At 40.3% G+C, this 11,200-nt stretch overlaps 2 protein-coding genes across 2 annotated transcripts; one reads left to right on the top strand and one right to left on the bottom strand.

Moving 5' to 3' along the window:
• The first annotated feature begins 1,489 nt into the window (after positions 1-1,489).
• c11.1 (maestro heat like repeat family protein c11.1) lies at positions 1,490-8,882 on the top strand. Its single transcript, XM_068303404.1, has 6 exons — positions 1,490-1,721; positions 2,722-2,899; positions 2,956-6,108; positions 6,173-7,754; positions 7,811-7,913; positions 7,989-8,882. The coding sequence occupies exons 1-6, from the start codon at positions 1,622-1,624 to the stop codon at positions 8,129-8,131; spliced, it is 5,259 nt and encodes a 1,752-aa protein (XP_068159505.1). The 5' UTR covers positions 1,490-1,621; the 3' UTR covers positions 8,132-8,882.
• On the bottom strand, positions 8,459-10,909 carry Aladin (aladin WD repeat nucleoporin). The gene is made up of 4 exons (XM_068303409.1): positions 10,135-10,909; positions 9,918-10,069; positions 9,481-9,857; positions 8,459-9,220 (listed from the first exon to the last, which is right to left on the bottom strand). The coding sequence occupies exons 1-4, from the start codon at positions 10,666-10,668 to the stop codon at positions 8,883-8,885; spliced, it is 1,401 nt and encodes a 466-aa protein (XP_068159510.1). The 5' UTR covers positions 10,669-10,909; the 3' UTR covers positions 8,459-8,882.
• Between the last annotated feature and the right edge of the window lie 291 nt (positions 10,910-11,200).

Genomic DNA, 11,200 nt, shown 5'->3' with positions numbered 1-11,200 from the left:
TTTTAATACATTTCGATTTGAGAAAAAAAACCGAACCTTTACTATTAATATTAATTAAATTCAACGTATTATTAAAACTTTTAAGTTTAACGAAATATCATCTTAAATAAAGGTATAAAATACAGATGATTATGGGCGGCAGGGGCAGCTGCCCTTCCCGTCCTCTCAGACTCAGCCCTTCTCCTTTTTTATGTCTTATCGATTCTCGTTATTAAGCATATGTATGTATGTATGTTAGTTTAGTGTTTTTTAAGTTATTGCAGTATCTTTTAATTAACATTTTGTCAATTTGTTAGTTTTTTGTTTTGCTTAGAATCAACTGGAAAATAAATAAACTATGCCAACATATGTTTCGGATATAACGATAAAGTTATCACATCGAACACTTTTGAGGTTTCTACGGTTTATGCGGTTGCAGATGGCGATAAGAGGCAATATTGTTGAAAGGCTTTTCAAATATCTTTGCCAAAAGACCGACTTATGGTTCAGTAATACAGACTAACTAATACTTCAGCTAGAAACTGAACTAAAGAAAGTAACATGGTTTCTTGATTCTGGATCTATTCTGTCCTCTTGGTTCTAATCCTCCTCGGACTAAATCATATATTACAAATCGGACTTTTTCAACTTTTTTGTCTTTATTTTGCAAAAAATAAGTATAAATGCCATGCATGTTCTATCTTGTTTTATTGAATAAACTTTTTTTTCCCCCTTTTTAGTAAACGTTTTATCATAGTTTTTTCTCGTGGGAAAGAGCTTATCAGTTTAATTTACGCTTGCTAATTGCAAAGCAACAAAAAAATATGTACACATACATTATATTTAATAATACAATAATAAAAATGAATATTATAGAGGGATCTGAGGAGCCGAGCTGAGTGTACCCTGTAGCAACTATAAAAGAGAATCAAAAATTTTCCCAAGCATTTTGTCTATTTTCAAAACAGATTTGCCATATCTCTGGACAAGCACAAGTTGATCAGGTTAAATATGCAAAACGAAAGTGCTTGATTTTAGTTAAGCATACTCTTGTTACCTATTAGTGCAGGGTATATAGAAATGGGTATTATCATTTTGTATGTATGATGGTGGCGAGAAGACTGAATGAAGGTCACAAGAAGTATTCACTTACATATCTAAACATTTTCCCAGGCCCCTGATAAAGAAGGCATTGTGTGGGATTATTTCTAAAAAAAAATATATAGAATCAGCTAGTAAGAATCATATTAAAACTGAATATGTCACAAATCGCATTGGATTTTCAAATTTTAATGAAACTCTTTAACTGATACTAATCTTAATGAATAAAAGAACGAAATTTATTAAGTTTATTAATGAATTTAACAATTTTCGATACAAGAAACTTAAATTACAAACTGACAATTTGAAAAGCGCGGCTAGTCAGTGTGGGTGTAACGGAATTCACTTTCGTCTATGGCGTTTAGTATTTTCTTTGTTTGCTGCACCTGGTCACACTGCATCGCCAAACAATTTCGTGCTGTTGTCCCATCGTATCGCTTATTATTGTTGTTCTTCACCACAAAAGTCGCAATAAAACGAAAAAATTGAAATCTTAGCCAAGCTGGAGAAGTGGAAGAGAACTCGTAACTCCACAAAGAAGATGGACCACCGTCACCAAAGCCCGGTGGCTGGTGGTGGAGCCGGAGCAAATGCCTCCAGTCCAGGGACAGGAACAGTTGATAAACCATCGATATTGGAAGGTAAAACTATTCAAGCAAATGCAAACAACACAAAAGAAAGCAGTAGAAAAAAAAGGAAAATAACACCAAGATGACACACTGCCAACTCTCAAGTGTGTGTGTGTGTGGGTGTGTGTATGTGTGTGCGAGAGTTGGGCGTTCTATTTGTAGGTTTTACTGATAAAAAAAAGAGCATACAAAGCTGCAGAATCAGTCATTGTCATCATCAGTTCATAGACCGAGCTCAGTGTCCTGTGCTAAATATATTTGTATGTATGTATAAATATACATCTACGCATTAACTTTGGCGCCAGGATAATCAACACACACACACACACACATGCGCGAAAAGGGATTCCCTCTTTGTTGTTGCCTTAGTTTCAGTTTATTTTTAGGGGAGGACCTGTTGATATTACCGTCATCGGTCTAACCCCTTTTCTCTTGACAAATGAATGTTGTGTCTGTGTGTGCGTGTGTTTGTTGAAAGGGGATGGGAAACCATATAACGGTTTTTGGAGTCAGTTAATAAGTCATAGATACAAAGCGAGATAGACACACACACACACACACTCACATTGAAATAAGCGAGACACAAAATGTATTTCACAATAACACCCACAAAAATGCAAACTAAAACTTAATGTATTATTTCTCTAGCAAAATTTAAATATTTATTTATATACATATTTAATTGTTTATTTCAAGTCATGTGTCATTTTTTAACTGTGATGATTCAATTCAAAATATCTGCAAAATATATTTATTTGGATATATTTACATACATATGTATGTAGTTTAGATATGCTCTAGTTTTTTCTTTGTTTTTTGTGGTTTAAGCTTTGGATTACAATGACACGACATAGAATCTGTTTAGACTTTTCATTTTCCCTTGATTATTGGACAGAACAAGGTCTGAGTAGTGAATGAAATCTGATTATATGTTCTCAAAAACAATCCACACCCACTGTAAACTGATTTAATGGCCTACTAGTATTAATTATTGATTTGCTTAATTCAACAGGTGTCATGCAAAATATATTCGAGGGACTGTCCGATAAGGATGAACAAGTGCGCCAATCCATGCAAATGGCCATCGTAAAGATATTGGAAACTCATTCCGAATCAGCCATTGGCATACTTAATGAATATCGCCTTAAAAATCCAAAGCTAAACGAGCAAGTTGTCTCCTTGTTGTTGGAGTAAGTATATACAAACAAAAGAGATGTTGTATTATTCAAAATGATCATATTTACAGCTGCATCAGGCGAGTTGTTGGCTCAGATGTTACTCTACCAAAAACTTCCCTGGAGAAATTGATAACATTGGCTATCGAGGAGTTGACAAAAAGCGCAGAGCATGTGCCCCATATACAGAATCCGGCTCAGCGCATATTGGTGGCAATTGGAAGAAACAATGAGGGATGTGTTCTGGTCATGGATGCATTGCAGGCGGCTAACGCCGAGAGTCAGGGTGTACCGCATTTCATGCTAATGCAATGCCTTGGCCAATTGGCAATGGGTAATCCGGCTGGTGTAGTGCCACACATTAAGACAATATTATCACAATGTCTACCACATTTGGGTGGCATAAAGCAAGATCACATTAAACAGGCTCACGCCTATGCCATTGGACGTTGCAGTGAGGCATTAATGGAAGAAGAGCAGCAGCAGGAGCAGCAACAATCAGTTGAATCCTCATCCTGCTCCACAGAGATAAGTGTGGCTTATGATGTACTCTTCAATCAATGGCTCCATTCCCGTGAACCCAAAGTCTGTGTGGAAATATTGCAAGCATTGTCCAGTATGTATCCACTTTTGCCAAAGGATCGCATTCAAGATCAAGCTGGTCGTCTAGTGCCTCAAATTTTGGCCCTATACCGTCGCAGTGTAGATCGCAATGCAGTCACACAGTTTCTATGCTCTGTGCTTAAAACGAATCTCTCGCTGCATGCCCAAGTTCTGGATGCCAATATAGATGTCTTAGTCTCAAATCTCTTCGATTTAGTTTGCGTCTATCCGGACTATGAGAAACCCCAGACTGTAAAGGGACACTATGAGGTGTTGCGTTGCTTCCACCTTTTGGCCGGTCAATATTCGATTAAAATCATGGACACTGTTCTGATACATTTACGAAATAATAGCGAAAGGGAGCGTATTAAATCGCTGCTCATACTCACCCATTTGCTGAATAGTTGCGCGGCGAACATTGAGAGTCGTTTGCTGCAGTGCATCGAATGCCTAAAACAGATGATTCTCAGCGAACGCAGCGTTAAAATGAAGCTAACCCTGCTAAAGACAATTGTCGCCTTGGCCCAGAAGTCACACATCCGAGACAAGGAGTTTGTTTGGTTTGTTGTCCGCCATAGCTGCAAATATCAAAAGATCAACCAGGAAATGGGCAGCCGTGAGGAGCATGCTAATTTGGTATTGAGTTGTGAGAATACACTCTTTATGCTCTCCTCCACAGTGGGAACTTTGGATGAACTACTCAAGCGGGAGCTCTTAAATTATCTGATTTTACTTGATTATACAGAGATCTGTGGAAATTTGGCCAAATGTTTGGCCAGTTTATTTGCCAAATCGCCGCATATTGAATATGAAATTGCTGGCGAAGAGACCAACGAAACGGCAGGCGGAGGAGCTGAGTCATTACCAACTGGCGCAGCTGGCGATGATCGTTCAAATGGTGCTGGAGCTGGTGCTGGAAGTGTAGTTAAACGCGGCAAAGTAATGGTGCCCACAGCAGAAACAATCTATGCCCGTTGTCTGGCTCTGTTGGGCAATCAGCAGTGTATTAAACGTTGCTCGAATATTCTTAGTTTCCTGCGCTACTATTATCCCCAGCTAAATCCGGCATTGGAACAACTATGGGAACGTCGTATATCTGATTTGATGCTGCACATTAATAAGGAAAGTTCGTATCGCCAGCAACTTCATGACTTTATCCTTAGTACCAATGAATTTTTGACAAATCTTGACGATGGTTTTGCCCAACGTTTGGCCATTAAGCTGGCAGATCAAATGTACTTGTATCCCATGCAAATGCCACATTCCGACTGGCATCTACCAGACTTATCCGCCGAACGGGGCATGTTGCTGCAAGCTTTGGCATTGAGCCTCCTACAGGTAACCGATGTGGCATGCATCCATACGAAAATTGATTTAATTGTTACCACAGCGCGGCAAGAGCGTTTGGATAAGCATGTAAAGAATTCGGAATATGAGCGACGTATAGAGCCCTGCGCTTTGGCTTTGGGCTACATAGCTCGTCAACATTTAGGACATTTGGTTAAGAAGCTCACCGAATTGGCCCAAATGGGAGGACGTAAGCATTCGACTGGTTTCTTTAGCAATTTACACTTCATCAAGGACACGCACAAAGAGTTGGAGACCTATAAAAGTAATCTGCTGGTGATCAAGGCCTTTGGCCGCATAATGGATGAGGCAGATCCATTGCAATCGGTACCACATCTCGATGATGACATTATAATGAGCTTCCTAATGCAGCAGCTAGCCGGGCATAAGGATCAAACGATTATGAGCGCCATTTTGCAGACATTGCTTAGCATATGCCATCAATTGATTGTGACCAAGGATGAACTGCCTGGCACACTAAAACAACGCAAAAAGATTATGGAAACTGTTTTCAGCATACCAATCGAGTCGCCCTTCAGTGATCTTCCCCTGCTGCCGGTTATACTGAAACTAGGAACAGACTTCATACGCATTGGGGCATCCGAAATGAATGATGACACTACACGAGACACTTCCGGTGGTGGCGACTGTGTGGATGGTGGGGTTATTTTTGAAATTGCTTGCCGCAATTTCTTTAGCTGTGCCCAGCATCTAAAAATGAAATTTGATTCCCAGGAAGAGGATGAGCGTAATAGTTTTTTGGCCAAACATTTAAATGAATCGCTGCCACAGTTAAATGCCCTCGTTAGGGTTATAGTCGAACAGGATGCATCTCCTTCAACGCTCGATTTGATTATTGGCATTCTGGAGTCTTGGACACGCGATAAAAACTCCGAAGTGCGCATTTGTGCCAGCCATGTGTTCAATAATACCCTCGATGTGTATATCAAATCGATGCGAATTGGCTGTGAAGCTCCCTCAAAATTCAATCAGACGGGGCAAATGCTGGGCAAGATTGTGCCACGTTGCATTGACTCGAATGGGACAGTGCGTCAGGTGTCGGTGGATATATTGCAAAAGACCTTGGAAATCGCCTGCGTCTATGAGACATTGACCATAGCCAGCATTGATGCCAGCGCCGATTGGCTCAAGGAGATCGAGATCATCAAGGAGAACATCATAACAGATGATTCGAAACAAATTTATAATCTAGCTGGGGACATAGCAAAGGTGATTGCGCAACGGATCTCTAGTTTCCAATATTTGCAATTCTGGTAAGTCGACTAAAAAGAATCCCTTTTTCTTTTAAAAACTAATCCTCATCTCTGTATCTTGTAGCAAGACGCTTCTACAATCGCTACATGATCCAGAGCAAAGTTCCACCATTGGGGCCAGTGTGGTTCTAAAGTTTTTCATTCAACAAAAGGGCTCGGAGCTCTTTCATGCCATACCCGACCTGGTCAAGGACAGTTTATTGGCACTCCAGCAGTGTGAAGTGCCGCGAGCAAAGTCGGGTGTGCTCAAGGCATTGGTTGCCCTTACCAAACATCATCCCAAATTGGTTTGTGCCGAAATGCTGAATCAACCACTGCCCCACAATGACCATTTGATTGAGTATTGGCATCTTGTGTGCAGCGATGCCGAATTGACTGGCATAGTGCTGGACAACTTTCTTCAATTGTTGAGTGGAGCGAGTCTGCATGAGCAGCCATCGCCGGATGGCGTGGTCTCAGATCGTCCACGTCTGGCTAGTGGACAGCCATTCGCAATATTTTGTGCCCTTCACGAGATGGTGCCCTGCAAAGATATTCGGGAGCAACTGGAAATGCGTTTTGCAGATATGTTTGCCATTCTATTGACCTCATTGAGCAGCTATACCAATCTAATTGCTCCAATTCATGTCTCCGCATTGACCACTAGCCCCAGCCAGCAAGCCCAGCAGCAGTCGAACAAATCGAAATTTGGCTTTACGCCCAACAAAGAGCTTATCAAGATCAATCCGTGTCAGATAGCATTGGAAACATTTCAGGCTTTCCTTACCAATCTCGAAATGGATCAAATAGCCGCTGTTTTAACCGTTAATCCGCAATTGGCCAATTGCTCAGACTGGAATGGTTTTATTGAGCTGCTAACTCCCTTGGCTATTGGTCTTGGTCATCAGTTGCAGCTGTCCAGTCCACAGATGCGTCAATTGGTTAATTCATTGGGCAAATATATTGCCTCCCTGCATGATGGTCAGCGTGTGGCCGCTGTAGGCCTCTACTCACGTCTCGTGCCGCTTAGACCGAATTTGGAGCTAACCAATTGTATTATAATGCATCTAAATGCGGCTCTTAGTGATCCGAATGCTGTTGTCCGTGGTCTAGCCATTCAGGGCATGGGCTATGTGGGTCAACTGGGTGAACTTGAGGCGACACGTTACTCGGAAATGGCCATTGCCGCGCTCCTCAAAGGCGTAGACGATACAGTCAGCGATTGTCTCATCAATATACCGCTGGAGAGTATGCGCGGGTTGTCCAGCATTCTACAAGCATTGCCCAGCGGACGTGTGGAATCGTTTCATGTGTCCCTGGCCATTCGAATACGACCATTCTTTGGCAATTACTCACTCGAAATGCGTGAAGCAGCCATCATACTATTTGGCGATCTCTGCAAGGACAAGCATGACGATGGCAGCAGCTCACCCACATCATCCATGGAGGCGCTACGCGAACAACTCTTTGCCAACCTGTTTCCATTGATTCTTCATCTCAGTGAGACAGACGCACCATCCATTTGCAGTGCCTGTCGTCGCACATTACAGCATGTGTGCCGTCTCCTCCATGCGCCAAAAGTAATCGAGATGGCTCAACAGCATCTGGCCGATGAGCACATTCAATTCAATTTCGCCACATTTGTGGTGGATTTTGTTAAAATTATTGTAAGTAACGATAGTCGACTGATAAAGGGTTCATTATAATATTCTAAATCTTGCAGGCTTTGGAGTTAAATGATCATATTCAGGATTTTATTGACTCCTGTATGCCAAAGTTACGTAGTCAATGGCCCGAGGTTCGTGGCAGTGCCGCCATAGTTATAGGTATGTCATAAGATTAGTAATACTTAGATTACTCTTCTAAAGCCTAACTGGTTTTTGCTTTTTTTTTTTTTGCAGGCATTCTTCACAATTTTTTGGTTGAGCGGAATAATCAAACAGAATCTGTGGCTACCAAAATTTCTGTACTGCTCAAGGACGAGCATCCAACTGTACGTGCTCGGGCTGCAACTGCATTGGGTTACTTCTTTGGTAACATTTAAAAAATTTCAGTACCAAATTGGAGCCCAGAGCAAGGGGACCAAACAATATTATTGACTATTCAAAAAGGAAGAAAGAAAACAAAAATAGGGCTTTAGTTATTATTGTGTTGAATGGATATATGTTTCCATTATAATGTATGTTATATATATATATATATATCGTAGTATTTTCTCCAAGTGTGATCCCGCATACGCGTAATTTGGCGTAGCCTATATAATCATATATTCCTTGTTCTATTATTATTATTATTGTATGTTTGATATTTTATTAACTGTTTTGTTTTGTTATACTTGCGTGTTTAAAGAGCATAAAGTAATCAATTCATGTGTAATACAAAAATAATACACTTTATTCTATATACATTATTCCAAACAAATACTGTAGAGGTTTTGAGAGAGAGAGAGAGAACATATTTCTCAGACAGAGATTTGTGTAAGTAATTTGAGTAGAATAAAGACTAGCGATTTACGTATTTGAATTTATATAAAATATTCTCCAATTGTGGAGCAAAAGTCAATATATACCAAAGTTAATAATGTTCGACCACAAAATCTTCATTAGATAAACGGTAAGGATTTGGAAGGACGACCTGAGTTCACATTAAGTCAATTAAAATCCAAATCTTAAAGCATTCTCTCCGACTCTCTTCTTTGTTGAAAATGTTACACTATACACTTTTTTGTTAACATCGCTTTTTATTCTCACAAAAACAAAACAAGAGAAACCAATTAAAAATGATTGAAAACTAAATTAATCAAATGCATAGTACTGAATGCGTGCCGATGACCAGGCAATTGTTAAAACTGATCTATCATCTTTTTTATAGATGGGCTGGAAACATACATAAGTGGGATATTCTGTTGCTGTTTCCCCGCTCAGATAATAGGCAGCCGAAATTTGTAAATCGAATTTCTGTATAAAAGTGCGAAAGATGGCAATGGAGTTGGTTGTCTTAAAGGTGATAACCAAATAATTTCCACGTGGATCCCAGGCCAACTGTTGAACAGGGCCGCCAATTAAAGTTTGATTACCATCCAAGCTGCAGGCGTTCAGGTCGGCTATGGGCAGTACTTCCTTGTCTTCATTTACTGTGGGACAAATTGAAAGAATTAGTAGGCATTAAACAAAGTTTTCTTTGTATCGCTATAATATAGACCGTATTTTTGATTGATTAGTTTGTACTTGGTCGTATACAGGCGGTCTGAAAACTGATACAGCCACCAACCTGAGACCAATCGAGTATTTAATCTTGGGCAAATCTATGTGCAAGTGCCTGGCCAAACTTTTAGGACATTCACCAAATAAAACACATTCGCCCTTTACTTTCGAGCAGTCAAAATCTACTTACCTGTCGATATTTGTTGTTGGGCAAACTGTAAGCGGTATAGTATGGGCTCTGAAGTGCTAACAAAGAGCAGGAAACGCCCACAAGGTGACCAGCATGCAGTTTGAACATTTCCTCCATCGCCACATACCCAACGTTCAGTGGTCCATTTGTTATAGCAATTCCACACACGAAACACACGATCCACTGTGCTAGCAAATAGCCAATCATTATCGGGTGACCATTTGACCAGGGAAGCGGGTGGTCCCAAACGTTTCAATGGTTGCATGTGGCCACTATCTGGTTCCCAAATGAGTATAGATCGATCACCAATAGAAGAGGTAGCTAGTAAGTTACCATTCTTGTTCCATTGAAGGGAAGTGATAGGCAGATTAGCCGGACTGCAAAAGTATTAAGATCAATTAAATGTTAATTTAGCTGTGAATATAATATCAGCTTACTGCTTGAAAGTCTGAGTGGGCACAGTTGTGCGTCCCAATTGGACATTGTTGTCTACAATCCAAAAACACAATCCTTCGCGACAGCCTATAACAATTTCCGCGGGGCACAGCGGACGCCACTCCAGGCATGTAATTTGTGTTTGTGACGGACTCTGCAAAAGAGGAAAGTTCATTTGGAGAAATCCTTTGAAAAAGATCATGGAATTTCCTGATTTACCTTCAAAACGAAGGGATTAACATTGGTACTTTTGACATAGACGCGTACCACATCGTCTCCTCCGACTACAGCCAGTCCAAAGGTATGACGATGCCAGGCCATGCATCTCACATAAGATGTAGCCCAATCTCTTGTCTCCATATACTGAGCAATTCTTTCCTCGCTCACTTCCTCTATGTAGGGAAACACCTTTTGTTTCAGTGAGCTGAGGAAACCCAATAAATGGGCAATATGATCGCCGGTCTTTCCAATCCATGGAGCCTGTTGACGAGTCACCTCATTTCGAGCCTCGTCCAGGCATTCCCAGAAGCCTGCATCAAAGAAAGTACGCGTAATGCGCTTCAGCACGCTCTCGTTCACTGACATAAATCTCTGGCCTCCAACAAAGCGTTGACCGGTGTTGTTGTGGAAGAGTTCATTCTTGAGATTTATTTTGGGATAGCGGTCCAGATCCGGAATGTGAATGTGCCGCATTGCCAGATCGGGCAACATGGAGAATGGTGGACATTGTTTTAAAGTAGTTAGGGCAGCCATTGTTTAATTATATAAATGATCCAAATTCTTTACAAAAGTAACAACTAATTATTTGTAGCAAAACGCGCCATTAATCCTATCGTTTGCCAATGCCGATACCAATTAACGACCAATCCTGCAAAGTATCGGTCCGAAAAAAGGTGATTTTGAAAATTATTACTACTATTTTATATTTTATTTAATTTTTTTTTTTTTATTTGGAGCTTGGAGCGTATGTTGCGAGTACTATGAATTCTTAGTTTGATATGATTTTGAAATGACTACATTCGACTACATTGAATTTCATGGCTTACTGCCACAAAAAAAAAATGTACTTTTGTACACGACATATTTATCTATGATAACATTTAGGCTTTTAATGTTGGTTTACTTTTTGTAAAGAAATACTAAGGGCGAAAAATAAAATTTAAAAATTATTTCATTCTGCAATGCGAAGTGAGTCACAGTCCCAACGTGATTCGCAAGTCACAATCGCAGTACTTTTGCCCATCTCTGACACTTACATTCCGTAAGCATGTCGATTGTCGATTGT

Source organism: Drosophila tropicalis, unplaced genomic scaffold (assembly GCF_018151085.1).
Source record: "Drosophila tropicalis isolate 14030-0801.00 unplaced genomic scaffold, ASM1815108v1 contig_158, whole genome shotgun sequence".
Lineage (NCBI taxonomy): Eukaryota > Metazoa > Arthropoda > Insecta > Diptera > Drosophilidae > Drosophila > Drosophila tropicalis.
The sequence above is the reverse complement of the archived record's forward strand: the minus strand, read 5'-3'. Positions and strand labels throughout refer to the sequence as shown.